Source organism: Falco biarmicus, chromosome 5 (assembly GCF_023638135.1).
Source record: "Falco biarmicus isolate bFalBia1 chromosome 5, bFalBia1.pri, whole genome shotgun sequence".
NCBI classification, from domain to species: Eukaryota; Metazoa; Chordata; class Aves; order Falconiformes; family Falconidae; genus Falco; species Falco biarmicus.
In genome coordinates, this window is record NC_079292.1 from 58,470,057 (window position 1) to 58,486,249 (window position 16,193).

Sequence of the window (16,193 nt, forward strand, 5' to 3'; positions counted from 1 at the left end):
TGATTGCATTCTTCTTACCACAAAAAAAATTCCCAACACATACCTGACATGTTACAAAGACTTCACGATATGCCCAATGAGGTTACAGATCTGCTTCTCTCTTTGTAAACAAGCCTTAGTAGGAACTAACTAAAAGGATAAGAAAGGATTTCCACTGATCAGGATTGCTTTTGCATGGCTGAATTACACAGAGTAACCACAATGACTAGCCCTGCACTTGCTCTCCTTTCACCAGTGGACAAATGCACTCATTCCAATGGAGCAGACAGAAATGGAAGTCACACTCCAGCAACCAAAAAGAGTCCTTCACTCCTTATCCTCTCTAAACTGCCAAAAGAAGGTAAAAGAGAAACGTTCTGCCACCTACCAAATGGAAATAGAGCATCCTGCTAACAACCATGAGATACTGGTATCTCTAAACCAAAATCTAATCTTGGTACTACATCAAGGGTATATAATATGTGAAAGTGTAATGGAAACGCCACATCACTCAATTCAGCAAACAGCAGCCCACAAATCGTACTGTTGCAAAGGCAACACACCAGTTGGTTGAAACATCTGGACCCACAAGAGTCAGCTATCTCACATGTAATTAAATACAAAGTCTCACCTGCTCTGAGCTAAAGCACAGACACAGTGTTTGTGAGAAATAAAGGAGGCTACCTGAAAAGTAAGATTACTTCCCCTACTACTGTAGCACACTGAAAATTCAAAAACCACTACAGAAAGTGTAATAAATAAGAGAAGATTAAAATGATTTAATTAACCTTTCTCATGTTTGATTCAATAAAGCTTCTGCTTTAGAAATTGTCTAAAGCTGCTGGAGAATTTCCAATTTGTCACAAAACTCAGCATCAAAATGATAGTGAAATATTTTAAAATATTCTTATTCCATACATACTTCGATTCTCTTTCCTCCCTTCTAGGATCAATTAATCAAGCTAGAAAAATCAAATCTCATGTATGCAGCACCTGCCTTTCCCAAAAGATAATTTCAGTTGTATCACAACAGCCTTGGTTGCTTTTTAACCTGAGAACTGTTGGGTTTGAGTCCTGAAACATAAAAGATTTTTCTTTTACTCACAAATATACTCCAGATAAATGTGATTCCTAGTTCTTTATAAAATGTTTCCCCTTGCCAGAGAAACATTAAATACCAGGAAAAGTGTCCCCAGATGGATTACCAAATGGCAAATGGGTCTCAATGGCATATTTATTGTTGTTGTTATTGCTTGACGGAGTAAAAATAGAGGTGTCTTCAAGGGTGTCTCTCCCCAGAATGAGCAACTCAGCATAAAAAGAATTTATATGCTGAAAAAGTTACAGTCAGGGTATTATGACTGTATATGTAGTATCTCTTCATTTACAAAGCCCTGCCTCTGCTAAAAAAGCTCAGGTTGTAAATTTTTCAGACTACTACAGCACCTTGCCCAGTGGGGCCCAGAATGGAGATTTTGGATGCTCCTTTAAGTATGAGCAACCAGAACTACAGAATTGCATTTGCTATTGCCTTCAGGGAAAATCATTTCTGCCCTTCTTCAAGGCCCAGAGGTAAAGCTGAATGTGGCAGCTTTGGGTGCAGGGGGCAGTTTAGGGCTGTTCTCTCTTAGTACCTGCCACGGCTGAAGAGAGGAAAGGACAAGCTCCTGAGTATGTCTTTGCTTCCCCTCACTCTAAGGAGGTTGCATCTCCCTATTCCCTTCCTTCTGAGCAGAGTACCACCTCTTGAACTGAACCTCCTGATTCATCGTCACCTCCCCGGGGCCGCCCGGGCCAGATGAAAGGGAAGCCCACTTGCCCCCAGGCAGCTCACGCACACCGCCTGCCCCCCCTTGACAATGAAGTCTCAAGCGGACCGTCGGTTTGCCGAGGTAATGGGTTTTCACAGCCAAGGGAAGGTGAGCGCCAAGGATTATTAATAGTGTTCCTTGATTAGTTAAGGGAAAGATAAATGTGACACCGCCACCAAAATCCCTGAATATCTGATACCAGTGAGGAGTGGGTATCACCTGCCAAAAATAGAAAGAGCAGGAGAGATTATATAAGTGGGGTTCCTACCCCGGGTTCCATCTCTTTTTGATCACCTCCATATCTAACACCCCTTCCAAGCGTGCTTAGGAGAGATCCGAAAGGTAAGTAGCAAGAAAATGTTCAAACTTCCACAGCAAACATGGCTTCGCCCGTTCCCGGCGGGAACCCTGGGACCTCGCCCGAAGGAAAGCAGATAAGGGTCTCTCCCATCGCTCTGACCCCGGCCCCCTGCCACAAACAAAAGCCCAGAGACAGAGATGCAAATTTCCCAAATCCTGAGGAATGGCTTCCCGCAGAGAAGACTCCAAACGAGAAGAAAGGGCCATTAAAAGGCAAAAATAGGTGAAGTCATTGAGGAGAGATGAGGAGAAAAGGAGAAGAGAAAGTGAGAAAATGGAAATAACAAAAAAGGGAGGGGTGGGAGTGCACGAGAACGTGAGCAAGGGCTCAGTGAACAGAATTTACTGAAAAGCTCAGTCGTGAACCGAAGGCGAAAAACCCCTCCAAAAGACCCGGCAGAAATGACAGCTCTCTTTATGCACAGACGACCGTAAGCGAGGGGATGAAGTTGCTCTCTTTGGTGTGGTCATTAGGAAGATAAAGGAAATGTGTGAGCCTTTTTGCAAAGGACCCCCAGCTTTCTGCTTCAGCTTTTGGTGTGGGGGCTTCTTGCTGATCACTCAATTCTCCCTGAGTTGTTTGCTTTTGACAGGGGCGGGTTGGTTTCTATTTAACGTAAATAGTTTACCTAGCAAGAATATCACCATTCTGGAGCTGGTGGAAGGGGGAGTTGATCTATACAAAAGCTTCTATGCAGACAACTCGGAAATCCACGGTGTGGATTTTGCAAATAGTTCGGGCAGGAAAACTGGCAAAATCTCAGACATAAAGAAAACCGCGTCATTCAACTCGCAGGGCTGATGAGAAAAAGGTGAAGGGGTCGAGCGTGAAACTGCCAGCTCGTGAAACGCCTTTTATATGAGAATAACATAACAGTGTTGACTAAAGCTTCGTGGCTAAAAGCTTCTAGGAGTTTGCTAGCTGTCCTTAAAACGGATGCACTGATGAGATCAAAGACGGGCCTCCGCCACCCCTCCACGTTAGGTCTCCAACTGTCCGCTTCGTCAGCCTGCATGTCGCTGCTGTCACTTTCCTGGCCACGGCAGGTACGGCCCCTCGGCTCCGCAGGGCACGGGAAGCGGGGGGAAATGTTGTTTGCGCTGTACCAACGGCCCCACCTGACCCGAAGCCTCATTTTTCTGGCACCTCTCACGTTTCGCCTTCGCAGCAGGACGAGATCCGATGACGGCGGGGAGAGGGGCGGTCCGCGCACCGCCGGGGATGCGGGGGAGCCGCCGCGCTGCCGCCCCGGCGCACGGCACGGACCGCGCCCGGGCGGGCGGCGGGAGGCCCGTTAACCCGCCCGGCGGCCGCATCGCCCCTGCCAGCCACCGGCTTGAGTTACCTCCGAGGGCAGCCTTCCAAATGTGCTCTGCCTCGTCAGCAGAGAGGGGCTGACACCGAAACACGAGTCACCCGCAACGAGAGCATCCTCGCTGGCGGACGGTCAGGAGCGTTGCTGTTTGTAGGGACCTAAAAGGAGGCCCTGTGGCTCCAAGAACGAGGATACCACCACAACGGGTTTGCAAAAAGTTCGTGAGAAATGAAAGGAACTGTGGGGACTAAGGCCCAGCTCCTTTGCGGACTGCACCGATGCTGAATTTAGCCGAGCAGGGAAGCGGACGGGCGCACCCCGCCAGGCCGGAGGCGCCTGCGCTGGCAACACGGAGGGGCTCTCCTCTGCCTTTGGGGAAAAGTAACGGGGCGCCACTTGCATAAGATCAGGCACATCGATTTCTTTTGTAAACAGCTGTCTATCGATGGGTCCACATTCAACCCAAGCGTAAAACAGACCTAACGATCGGGTTTTCACCGATGCTACACAAGGCTTTTTTCAACTCCCTTCTGCAAGCTGAACTCCGCTACAGCCCGAGTAACCGCAGCACTGGCCCCACGGCGCCCCCCGCTCCCAGCTCCGAACGGGGGCAGCCGGGCCGGAGCCGCCCACGGGGGGTGCGCGGAGCCCCCCGCGGGGCTGCCTCGGGCCAGCGGCCGGCGCCCAGCCCCGCTCGCCCTGCGGGTCTGGGGAAGGTACGCTCAGCCTGGGGAGAGGGACTCGGCTCCCCCACCCGCCTTCTTACTTGTCCTTGGAGAAAACTAAGGCTCTCTTGTATCTCAGGAAATACGCGGAAACTGGGGGGATGGGGGTGGGGGAGTAACGACGAGGGAAAAACGACAGTCCCTCCTCCAACGACGAGTCGCTGTTTAAAAAAGAAAAGGAAAAGGGGACCCCAGTGTCACCTCCTCCTCCATCCTTCTGCGCTGTGGCATGCTAATGACTCACCCGTTACAGCTGAACTCGGGCCGCCGAGGGAGCCCGTACTTTTGGGACCGCCGAGGCACGGCTGAGGGAGCCCCCCGTGCCCGCAGCAGCCGCCTCCCCTCCAGGGCCGCACCGCGCCCGCGGGATCGGGCCGTACCCGACCGCAGCCCCTGCGTCCCCCGGCCACCGCTCCTGGCAGAGGTGCCAACACTCCTGCGGAGATCTGCCCTACTACTGGGCTCCAACCTTGGCTACCCAGCCTGGCTCCCGCCCAGCCTGCCAACACGTTGGATTGCTTGCCATATTTCATGTGAAAAATGGGCACAGTTTCTTGGAGAGAAAAAAAACCCAAACAACCAAGAACCTAAAAATTACAAATTACACTACTATTCCTAAATCTTTTTTTTTTTTTTTTTTTTTTTTTTACGATGTCGGGAAGTGCCCGGTCCCGCCTGGGAAGCCCACCACTGCACAGGAGCTCCACACGAGCACGTTGTCACCTCGCATCCCGTTTCACCATATCATATCGCAGAAGATTCTGCAGCATATTGTGCATTACAAACGGAATCTGTGGGATTCGCAGGGATGTGATAATTAATTCAGCGATGATGATGCTTAATATGGATTGGCCCGAAAGAAACGAGGTCTAAAAGGAGTATGTGTGTGAACGGGGAGGGGGGGTGTGGGGGGGAGTGCGGAGGGAGAAGGGGAAGACATTTAAAGTGTTTGAACGGTAAGGCAAATGTTCCAAAGCTACATTATATTTGCTTCCCGACCTCAAGAGCCGCCTGAAGCGTGGCATATGCTGCAGCTCCTTCCTCATCACCGAATATAACTGGTAAAGCTCCTCCTGACTTACTAGAGGACAAGGCTCGTCCCTGCACCACTAGCTCTTCCACCGCACCCCAGAACTTGACCTTGGCACAACTCTTTCTCCAGCCGGTATCACGACAGACTCTGGCACTGTGCCAGTAAGGCTTAGGCTCCAGCTTCCCAAGGGAGGGACCCCCCACTCACGCCCTCCCCCACGCCGGTCCCCGCAAAGGCACCCCCGTGCCCTCTCTTTAGCCGAACCTTCGCGTCTGTGGACCGACTGCTTGCTGCTCTGCAAACCGGAGAGCAGCAGCCCACGACACTTCTCCACGCAGAGCTAGAGAGCTGGCATGGGTCCAGCCTCTCCCGGTGTGCCATCCCCACACAGCACTGCAGCTTTGGTCATATGAGCAGAAATGATGAGAAAAGCACTTTTTAATCTTTTCGCACTTGCTTCCCTGTTCAAACAGTTGCAGGATGGCTATGACTGACGTGCTCAGCGCTGAGGATATCAAGAAGGCTGTGGGAGCCTTTTCAGGTGAGCGGTTTGGTTTTTTTTTTCTCCTTTCCCCTCTTTTCATCCCCTTTCGTCCTTTCATCTTAGAGTAGCAGTGCATTTATTTAAGCTCGGGGAAGATTAGAGGACCCGGCTAAACAAAATATCAAATGAGGATGTGTTTTCTGAAGTGTAGTGGAAGCCTGACAGGTTTATTAAGTACGGGGCTGCATCCTCAGCAAAGTTGCCCTGCATATTACAGAGGTGAAATATTTATTCTAAAGGAAAGCAAGCAGGAACTGCGGACAGACTTTGCTTCTACTGAGAGGATACATACTGTCAAAGGGAACAAACCCCTCGGAGACCAGACTGGATTGGATCTTGATGTGGGATAGGGAAGTCAGCCGCGGGTGTCGGCGGCTTCCCACTCACCCCGGAAATTCGGTTTCAGGTATTACAGAGCTGCTGTTGCTCGTTCCTAGGAGATAGGAAACGGCTCTTTCCTTACTTCCTATGCGGAATCCCCGGGTGGGCTTTGCTTTTCGGGACGGAGCAGAAGGCAACAGTAGAGCAAGCAGGTGCGCGGCTCCACTGCAGCAGCTTTCTGCAGGACTGCAGCGGTCCCTGCTTCCCTCTCAGACTCCTCCGGCTTTCAGACGCTCCCTACCCCTCTAATTCATCGCGATCCCTAAACTGACAGCAACCCCCGCTGCGCGTTTACCGAGGCTCAGGTGTTTAAGGTTGCTCTCAAAGAAACGCCAGAAACCGTGTTCCGGGGTGCACGTTATCTCGCCCCTTGCCCATTACCTCCCAGGGAGCAGCCCCTCGCTGCCCCCGGCTGTGCCGTGACCTTCGCGAACGGGCGGGAGCGCGAAACCTGCCGAACTCGGCTAAACCCAGCGGCCGGAGGGTCGACGAGACCGACAAACTGCTCAGCTCGATCCAGCAGCTGCTTTTTCTCATTAGCATCTATTGTTCTAGGGCCACCTCCAAGTCCCGGCGCAGATGCAATTAGCAGCAACTAATGGTAGATCTGTCAAGCAGATCTCGAAAGACTGAGCCTCCTTAATTTTATGTCATAGGAAAAGCTGCGGCGGGAATAAGGATGCGCGGGGAAACAACCAAAAAAAAAAAAAAAAGGTCCCAGCACGTTTTGGAGGTCACTATCGGATTACCAGCCCACACCACAGCCGTTAGGCTGCATGGGTGTGACAACAGCGGGTGAGGTTAAAGGACGCGAGAGGTGGAGCAGGTAAACTGTCTCGGCTCCGATCTCAGGGGCTCCAGGCTGTGGGTTTCCCCCCCGGCGATCGTGCCTCACAAGGTCCTGCAGGCAGCACAGCACAGCACTCCCTCGCAGTCTCTGAGCTTACAAACCACCACTGCACGTACCTTCAGCGGTCGAAATGCACCGCTGATTTCTAGGAAGCCTTCGGGAAAACCGAAACGGAACTGGAACAGCCATGTGCTCCAAAACATTTCTCGGCAGTGCTAGGCTCCGTGGTTGAGCAAGAGCGGGTTCTTGGGTTTTTTTCCCAGGGGTGGAAATGTGAGGAAGTGACAGCGATCTAATAGTCAAGAGTCCGCTCTCAGATGACTGTTTTAGTGGAAAACTTAGCAAAAAAAGGGTTTAAGGCAAAGGCACTGAAAAAGACCAGGCAGGTTAGACTTCAGCTCCCAACTCTGTCACTGACTTCCTGTGTGACCTTGGGCAAGTCTCCGTCCCTCTGTAGCTCAGCTCCTCATCTGCAAAACGGAGACACTGTCCCTTTCCCCTTGTGTTTATTCCAATTAACGCCTGTGAAGCGTGGACAATTACAGCACGTACATCAGCTCCTACCACAGCTGGACTCGACTGTGCCTCCCAGGGTAGATCACGCAGCAGGATGGAAGAAAACCATGGGGGTGGGGGTGTGGTGTGGTATATGTTGCAACGATTTTTCTAATCCTGGCTTTTCATCCCCTGTAGCGGCAGAATCTTTTAACTACAAGAAGTTTTTCGAGATGGTAGGGTTGAAGAAGAAAAGCCCGGAAGATGTGAAGAAGGTTTTCCATATTCTTGATAAAGATCGAAGTGGCTTCATCGAAGAGGAAGAATTAAAGTAAGTAAAGATACATCCTTTCTCAAATAACCTTGCCTTAAGAGTCTGCCTTCTTGTTTTCTTTTTTTACAAGACTAAATAATAGCATACAATTCAATCTCTTGGCTAGTATTTGGTGTGCAATAATCAGTTGTTTGCTGATTATATGATCTAAAGTGTGTTGGAGGCAGCTAGTTGTAACTTTTATTGCAGAATCCCCGAAACACATGAATGACCAATACCTTGCAGATACTTCTTCAGTCAAGTGCAGTTTCAGAATAAAGTGCTCCTGAATGTTAAAGAATGTCAACAACAGATGATACAACCTTGCATTCCAACTCATATCACATCTCAAATAAATATGAAGTGAAACTGTTCTGGGGAGAAAAAAAACAACTTTCCTTTTTTCCATGCCTCTTCTTTAGGTTTGTACTGAAGGGCTTTACCCCTGATGGAAGAGACCTCTCAGACAAGGAAACAAAGGCTCTTCTGGCTGCTGGTGATAAGGACGGTGATGGTAAAATTGGAGCTGATGGTATGTGATTAGAGGAGTAAACTTTGACAGTAACAGTCGAGTATTACTCTTACAAGAACTGAGGAAGTCTAGGAATCGCTGGGGGCTGTGACCTTCTGAAGGGCACGAGTCGGATTTAATGAAATGCAAAGTCCTGCTACATTTGCCATACCTTGCTTGCAGGCTTCAGGGGAAACAGGGGCCGAGTTCCAACACTAGAGGGGGCAAGAGCTGACTGAAACGGAGATGTAGTTAAGGCACACTACAGCACAGCACTAAGTACCCAGCCCACGTCTACCTCAACAGAAAAGTTATTGATTTCAGTGGAGTGAGAATCAGGACACTGAGAGTTCAGAGACTCAGGCTTGACTATAAAACTTAGAAAAGAGAAAGGAAAAAAAAGCTGAGTACCAGCATTTCTGCTTGATGTGTAGTAAACAGGAAAGTAATGCATGACTTAGCAAAGCAAGGCTCTTAAAATTCCAAGTACAGCCAGGTTGCTACAGAATTTCTATACAATAACTGCCTATTCAGGTTTTGCTAGTGTTATGTGGATCTTTGCAGCTAAGAAAGCCCGTCACTCCTTTTTGCTAAACATGAGAACTACAAGAAAAGAACAACTACTTCACAGCATTGCTTAAAAAAATACTGCCGTTTTCTGTTCCCCTCGGGATGAAATAAATTAGCCCACATACAAAACTTCTCCTTTTTCCTTTTTCTGTATCCCTGAGACAGACTGGAAGAGACATGAAGAGATACATTGCTGAATTAAATCTTTCCTCATTGTAGGAGACAGTAGTGGAAGTTTGTGGCCAGAGTAGTAAATCACCTAGGCAGCAGGCAATTGCTAAGTTTTCACCATATTGATAAGCCATATGATAGGTTGAAATCCAAAAAAAAATAAAAAAAAAAACCCTTCAACTCTTTCTGTATTACCTGATCTCTGGGATCTGTAAAAATGTTGTCTCCAAAAATAAAAAGCAATTTAAAAAGGAAAAAAAAGTAAAATACAGTTAACTAACATAGTTTCCTAATTAGGAAGCTGGAAAAAGTCACATACAAAATCAGCCACTGACATATTACCCAGGTTACATATCAGCTAAACTGCCTGTTCATAGCACACCGGAATATCAGTGACTGTGACCCTGTTTCTAGACTCAGGCCTTTTAACTTCTCAGATCATGATTATATTACGGTTGCAGAGGAGCAATTGTGAAGCATCTAGGGGAAGTTCCTGCTAAACTTCAGCAGTGCTACTGAACCTGATGAGTGTGTGGAATTATTTTAAATTTCATATGCCTTATTATATGGCTCCTCCTTATTCCCATCAAAATTAGTGGCAGTGGTACTAAAATCAGTGGGCAAGATTTTCAGAAGAAAACTTAATTCAGGTAAGTAAGCACAGTTGATCCACCAACCTCACATCAGATAAATTTTCAGTTATTCCTGTAAGGCTGCAAAACAAAAGCAGTAGCAATTGGAGTAAAAGAATCACATTGCAGAATGATTTTTGGCTTAAACATGAGAATACAGCATTAACTTTTTTTTTATTTAAGATTACCCATAACTTTAAAAAAAAAAAAAAAAAGTTGAAAATGCCTGAAAGCCAGTACGTTGTAATTAAGCAATATGAAAGACCTCTTCTCCTTATCTCTTTCTTCTGCAGCTTTTACCCTTCCTTAACTTTGAACTGGAATTACTCTGAATTTATATTTGATAATGAGAAGAGATGAAGGGCTTTTTTCTTTTGCTTCTTCTGGCCATATCCCTACTGTAAAACGTTATCTGTTCCTTTTCCATTTCTTAAATTTGACTCCAACAGCAAATTGTTACACTGGAAAGGCTAGAAATACATGCAAAGTTAGCAGCTGGGACTGTGGCCAAAAGATGAGGATGACAATACTTTCCAGCTTTTCCTTTGGTTCATAAATCCACTTCCAGATTATAACTGTCTATGTAAATAAAATATACGGTCACAAATGTACATCACATTCATATTCAGTACTGCAATGCTGTATTTCTGTTGCATACCACTTGTTTGTTTCTCTGTAACTGAATTGTCAGGCATCACTTTTAGCCTTTGTTTCAAACATCAGCTTCATATGTCACTAAATGATCACAAACATACAGCCTTTCACAAGGGTTAATGTTAATTTACTAGAAAGCCCTTGAATGCTGTCCCTGTGGAGCCCATACAGCTGATCTTCAGTGATTTTTTAACACCACAGAGCCATCTTTCCCAGATGTATCATCACAAATGTTAATCCTAATCAGTCTTCTTCCAGTTAGGGTCTCACACCACAAATCTTATCTTAGGTCTCCTGCTTTAAACCTTTTATCATCCCCGCAAGACCATTCAGCTCAGAAACAGTTTCACCAGCTTGCCTCTTGTCCAATCAAGATTTGTAATTTGTGGCTGATCTGCCAGTTTCAAATAGTTGAAAACTTGCAGCCTATTCATACAAGACATGATCATCTTCTGTGTGATGTCAGGCCCCCTCCAATTTCCACGGATCTGAACAGAAGATGATGAATCTGAAAAAATCGCAGGTCAAGGCCAGGTTACCTAATAAAACTACAAGCATTAGCTTCCATATTGGATTGGGAAGTGATGGTGAAGCAGCTCTGTCAGCTTCAGGAGAACATTTATAAGAAAGAGGAGAAAAGAAAATGAAGATTTCTGCTCTCTGTTTTGTGTATTAGCATTGGACATGAACATCATGCTTTTAAGTTTCTTGATACTAATAGACTTGAGAAAGTACACAGAGAATTTTCAAAGATAATGCACTGTAGACAGGACAAACCCAAAATTTTTAACCAAGTAAATCAAAATCTTTTCCTTGATACAGCTCAGCTTCTGCAAGTATTTTAAAATGTTTCAATTATTTTCTTCAAGTGTTGTAAACACAAGACATCAAGCATTCAAAATTACAACTGATAAGTCATGACCTTGCCACAGGTAAAAGTCATGAAAAAAAAGAAAAATCTTTTGGAAGTCCTTCTTTTCTTATCCCTCTTTGTTCTCTTGCATCTTCTAAAAGAAACTAGTGTAAGTCATTACTTACAAAGTTTTCTAAGATTTGCTGTTGTACAGACAATGTAAAAAAACATGGTCTGATGAGAGAAATCATTAGCCTACAAGAGGTTCTCTGTAATTTTATCTGTCATTTCTGTAAAATACTACAGGGTATGCATTAGGCTGGTGTATACTGCTAAACTATACTGAGCACAGTGAAACCACCCCCTCCTTTTAAGTCAGAGCTTTGATTCAAGACAGCTAGTAAATTATTTCACATGACGAAATAGTCTAAATCCCTGTAATTTAAAACTATTATTTGTGCAAAGAAAGATATAATGTAATTTTGTCTGGGAAGAGAATTACAACTGGAAAAGAGGATGTAGTTAATCACAAGGATTCTCTCACTAACAGGCCAGTCAGAACGACCAACAGACGGGCTAATACACAGTTTTGCATGTATGAATACACTTTGCAACAGTGCCTCCACAAGCCAGCTGTGGTTGGGCTAATCTTGATACAAAAAGAAATAGTGAACTAGTTTACAAGATTATTCAACTGAAATGCCTTTGAAGTATATTGAAAACCCTGGGAAAGCGTATCCATGAAATATATTGCCCTTCAGTGATAATATCACAACGTATTATAGACAATATTCGGCTGCAAGTCTGAATAACCTTTCCCAAATATATTCCGTAGATACATGTAATTATATAAAAAAATTAATTTAGCAGTAGCAAGTATGATAACTTGTTCTGTTAGAATATGCATAGTTAGTTTTCCCTTTTGGAAGGGTTTAATTCATTGCAGTTCATGTTTCTCTTTGCAGAATTTATTCACACAGTGATTTAATAATCATAGCCTTTTCCCCTTTCTGCCCAGAATAGTCTGAGTTTCTATCACAAGCACTTTATGTTATCTCTTAAATTCAGTTTGCAACACTTTCAAACTATGTACCCACCATGTATTGGATTTATATATGTTTTGTGTTAAGTAATCAGCATCACTAATCCTAATTTGGATTTACATCTTTCAAAATGATGGATAAATTTGGATTTAATTTAAACTCTCTGACACTTTTATTTCTCAGTTTGATTTGTCAACATTTGGCGATATGTTTTTTGGACACATCATCAAAAGTCCTGTTTGCACACACCAGTCAGTAAAGATCTCCCAGTTTAGAGTTTAGCGTTTTTCAACTGAACATCAGAATGTTCTTTAAAATGCCTAATTTTCATCTTCTATCTTTTTCTTGTTGCAAGACATTACTCTTCATTATGTCAGACTTCAATAATTTCCTCTTGAGCCTTTACAGATGACTGCCTCCCCTATTTGCCATTTTCCTCTCAACTGATTATGTTAAACCTATAAACCACTCTCTCTGTATACCCTCTAATCCCTTTATCATCTTTGTTGCCCTTCTTGGGATTCCCTCCAGTCTGTCATTTTTAATGCTCTGAGGCACACACAACTGTGCAAGGTATTCTTATATGTAACTGTTCCAAGGTTAGATGGAGCTAGGAATTATAACCTCCTCGGGTAGTACAGTATTCAGAGTGCAGTATGCCAGGCAGCTATTCACCAGGATACAAGCGTGCCTTTCCCATGCTTTATCACCCTGCTGAAAGGGATTATATATACACCAAAGCATAAAATAACCCCAAACTGCAGATAGATACATGTATGTAAATATTACAGATGTAACACTAATAAAAGCCAAATGGTAAAATCCTGGCCTTCTGAGATCACAGAAATTTTTCTTGTTATCACCAGTGTGGTCAAGGTTGCTACACAGGTTGGTGTCAGCCTTCTGTTTTTGTGATCTGTCATTTTCAGTCAACTTGCCATTACAAAATAGAGTTTAAATGTAATATATTTATAACACAGGGACACAAATACTCTGATAGACTCATTAATGAGTCTTCGCCAAACTTTGCCTCCAAGTAAAGGAAATTTATCTCACTGAAAAATTAAATTTCTAGTTCTTGCCTTCATCCCACTGAGATTTACAAAGGAATAACAGGGAATTAATCAAGTTCTTCAGATGAATAGCAGTGGACAGTCTTGGCATTCTGGCATGTATAGCATTTCTCCCTTACCCTCAAAAAATACTTTCATTTCACTGGAAGATTTCCCAAGCCATACTTTCCCTTTAATTAATTCTGATTTCTTTGTTCTTCTGTTATTATGATGTTTCTGCTACACCAGTGAGTCTGTAATCATTGTAATATGCTTCCTCCTTCTTTCCATTTCTTTTCTTAATATTTTAAAAAAATTTTTCCCTTCTCCAGAATTTGCAACTATGGTGGCTGAATCATAAAGGCTTTGACCAATGCAAACCCTTCACCCATCCTTCACTGCCCAATTCCAACCACCTCCTGCTGACTGCTTTGGCTCCTGTCTATTTATTTATGTTATTTTATACTCCAGCTCTGTTCTCTGCAATCCTGCAACTCTGTAATTGTGCTGAAAGACACTGTTAAAATAATAAAGGTCACATCAATCTGGGCTTTATTCTCTCTCACTATAGCTTGTTTTTATTTCATGTAGGCTTGGCACACGCTGAGAGAAAATGTTACTCTCTTTTGCTGACATCCCTGCTGCTTTATCCCTAGCTAGGGTAAAGTGGGAAGAAATTAAAAATATTATTTGGGATAAAACATGTCTATAATGAGTCATTCAGTCCCAGTTCTGAACTGCAGCAAAACCAACTACATTATTTTTAAGCCATCCCTGCTAAATGGATGCATACTCATAGCCTGAAAAATCTCTAGTGATGGCAAAACTCTAGTGATGGCAATTACCCAACTTCATTTGGCAGTTTGCTCTTTTGACTTAATCAGTGTTATAGCTAAAAAGTATTTCCTAATATTTAGCCTACATCTCCCTTGCTGCATTTTGGTGATCAGTAAATTGATCCTTGTCTGTATCATTCGTTAAATTTGCCTTGTGCAGGGGGATTTTTGGATAAAAGGTTTGACAGGAATATCAGTTGGTGCCAATCATGCATGGGGATAACTTTGTAAATATTAAAAAGCAGTCACTTCTGAAATACAGGATATTTTTACTAGCAATGTTACACAACTATCTGGGACTGGAAGAATGGAATACTCACAAGAAACAACAGTATGAATTTCAGGAAAGGGGACACCAAGATTCAGGTGTGATGCTGCTGTTGACACTCCCACTGTTAAAACGGTATATTAAAAAATCACATCAAAAACCATTTCTTCTAAAATTTTACTGGAGAAGTGAGTGTCTCTTCTTGAGTTACATACAGGAAGCTGAGACTCAAGCTAAGGAAATATTAGCCAACAGTAAGCCTATGACAGAGCCAAGAGCTAAACACTTGTTTCCCAAATCCTGTTTGGTAACTTTGGCACCAAGCTCATGCTTCTTATGTTTGGGGTTTTTTTGGGGTTTTTTTGTTGGTGTTTTTTTTTTTTAAAGCAAAGATTAAAGGGGGGACGGGGGCATCCTTTTAGGCAATAACTTCCCCCCATCTTGACAGAGCAGTGATTACTACTGCAATTAAAAGGAAGGATATTTGCCCTTTCTAGATTCCAAACTATTCCCTGCAGCAAGAACACCTTATTCCATTCAGATTTATTATCGCTGATTTAGTATAAACAAAAAGATAAGGCTGAAACCCTGTCAGCATCACATTATACAGAATACCGTTCTCTGTCACAGCGGTTACTCAATGCTGCTCAGGAAGCCAATAAACACTCCCTAAAGCCATTCTAGATTTTCACTCTGCAGTAACTTACAAGGAGGACTTTTTGCTGAGCCTGCTGCGTGTTCAAAAGAAATGCTTTGATTTTGCACAATGTATATACGGATCTGAAGAATGTATTGATTTTTAAGTATTATAAATAAAGTAAATTAAAACAGATTGCAATGAAGCCAGTTTATTTTCCTCTTTTTCTCGGGAGCTGCTGACCTCAAGTGACAACGAAGTGTAATTACAAGAATATACAGGCCCTCAGAAAAAACATTAGGAACTCAGCTATTGAAGTATTATGAATGAAGAATCGAGGAATCAGAGAATCGACATAAAAACCCTACATAAACAAAGCCATTTATAGTCCTTCTCTATTTGTTGAACCTGCAAGGTTTTATATCTTTCACTCCATTTTTTTTCATACACGTTCTTTTTCATACCACACTCATTTTAACATCTTTAAGACTGTCACAGAAACTACTGTAAAGACTGAAGAAAGCAGAATTTGCAACAAAATTTAGTCAGGATTTCAGCTGAGTGTGGATTATAGTACGGTTGACAAAAACAAAAAATTCATATTACCCTGCAATATACTATTTCATGAAGAAAGATGTTTTAATTTTCACATGCATAAGAAAATGAGGAAAATTAAATTTCTCCATGAAACATTTATCTTACATTTTTTAATTGGCATCTTACATCATCTTTGTCCTGAACAGTAAGTGTTCCATAATTTTCTCCCCTGTCATAACACAGAAATAGTTATGAAAAAAAAAAAAAACCCAAACAACTCCAGCCATCATGTTGAAGACAAAATTTTAAATCATCAGTACACATCCTTTCCTTAGATCCATACAGTCAACAGTTTGTAACAAGACACAACTGGATGATTTAAGATACGTAAATTATGTTCACAAATACAAAAAAAGACTTGTTCACATTGGTGTTATATATTGCTAGGAAAGAAACACAGTTCACTCTCAGCTACAACTGAAAAGGAAGAGCCAGATCTTCAAGTTCTAGACAAACCATCATTTCCTGACAAATTACATTAGCATTTAACAAAATGGGTTTGTACCATCAGATCATCACCAACTCCTAAAATTTCTCCTATTACCATTTACCATTACCAAAT

At 43.5% G+C, this 16,193-nt stretch overlaps 1 protein-coding gene across 3 annotated transcripts; it reads left to right on the plus strand.

The window, feature by feature from the left end:
• Positions 1 to 2,081: 2,081 nt before the first annotated feature.
• Positions 2,082 to 15,229, plus strand: PVALB (parvalbumin). 3 transcript variants are annotated; one of them, XM_056340375.1, is made up of 5 exons: positions 2,082 to 2,132; positions 5,698 to 5,765; positions 7,693 to 7,825; positions 8,230 to 8,339; positions 13,626 to 15,229. In XM_056340375.1, exons 2-5 carry the CDS (start codon positions 5,705 to 5,707, stop codon positions 13,652 to 13,654), a joined length of 333 nt encoding a protein of 110 aa, XP_056196350.1. In that variant the 5' UTR covers positions 2,082 to 2,132; positions 5,698 to 5,704; the 3' UTR covers positions 13,655 to 15,229. The 3 variants fall into 3 exon arrangements, with proteins under 3 accessions (XP_056196350.1, XP_056196351.1, XP_056196349.1); XM_056340376.1 differs by lacking the exon at positions 2,082 to 2,132 and adding an exon at positions 5,338 to 5,356; XM_056340374.1 differs by lacking the exon at positions 2,082 to 2,132 and adding an exon at positions 6,008 to 6,174 and having other exon boundaries at positions 5,704 to 5,765.
• The last annotated feature ends 964 nt before the right edge of the window (positions 15,230 to 16,193 follow it).

Excerpts from the sequence above, each read along its gene's own strand:
- PVALB (XM_056340374.1), top strand. The coding sequence starts at position 6,108 with ATGTGGGATAGGGAAGTCAGCCGCGGGTGTCGGCGGCTTCCCACTCAC. Across the intron at positions 6,175-7,692 it reads CCCCGGAAATTCGGTTTCAG|CGGCAGAATCTTTTAACTAC; the intron begins GTATTACAGAGC and ends CATCCCCTGTAG. Across the intron at positions 7,826-8,229 it reads ATCGAAGAGGAAGAATTAAA|GTTTGTACTGAAGGGCTTTA; the intron begins GTAAGTAAAGAT and ends CCTCTTCTTTAG.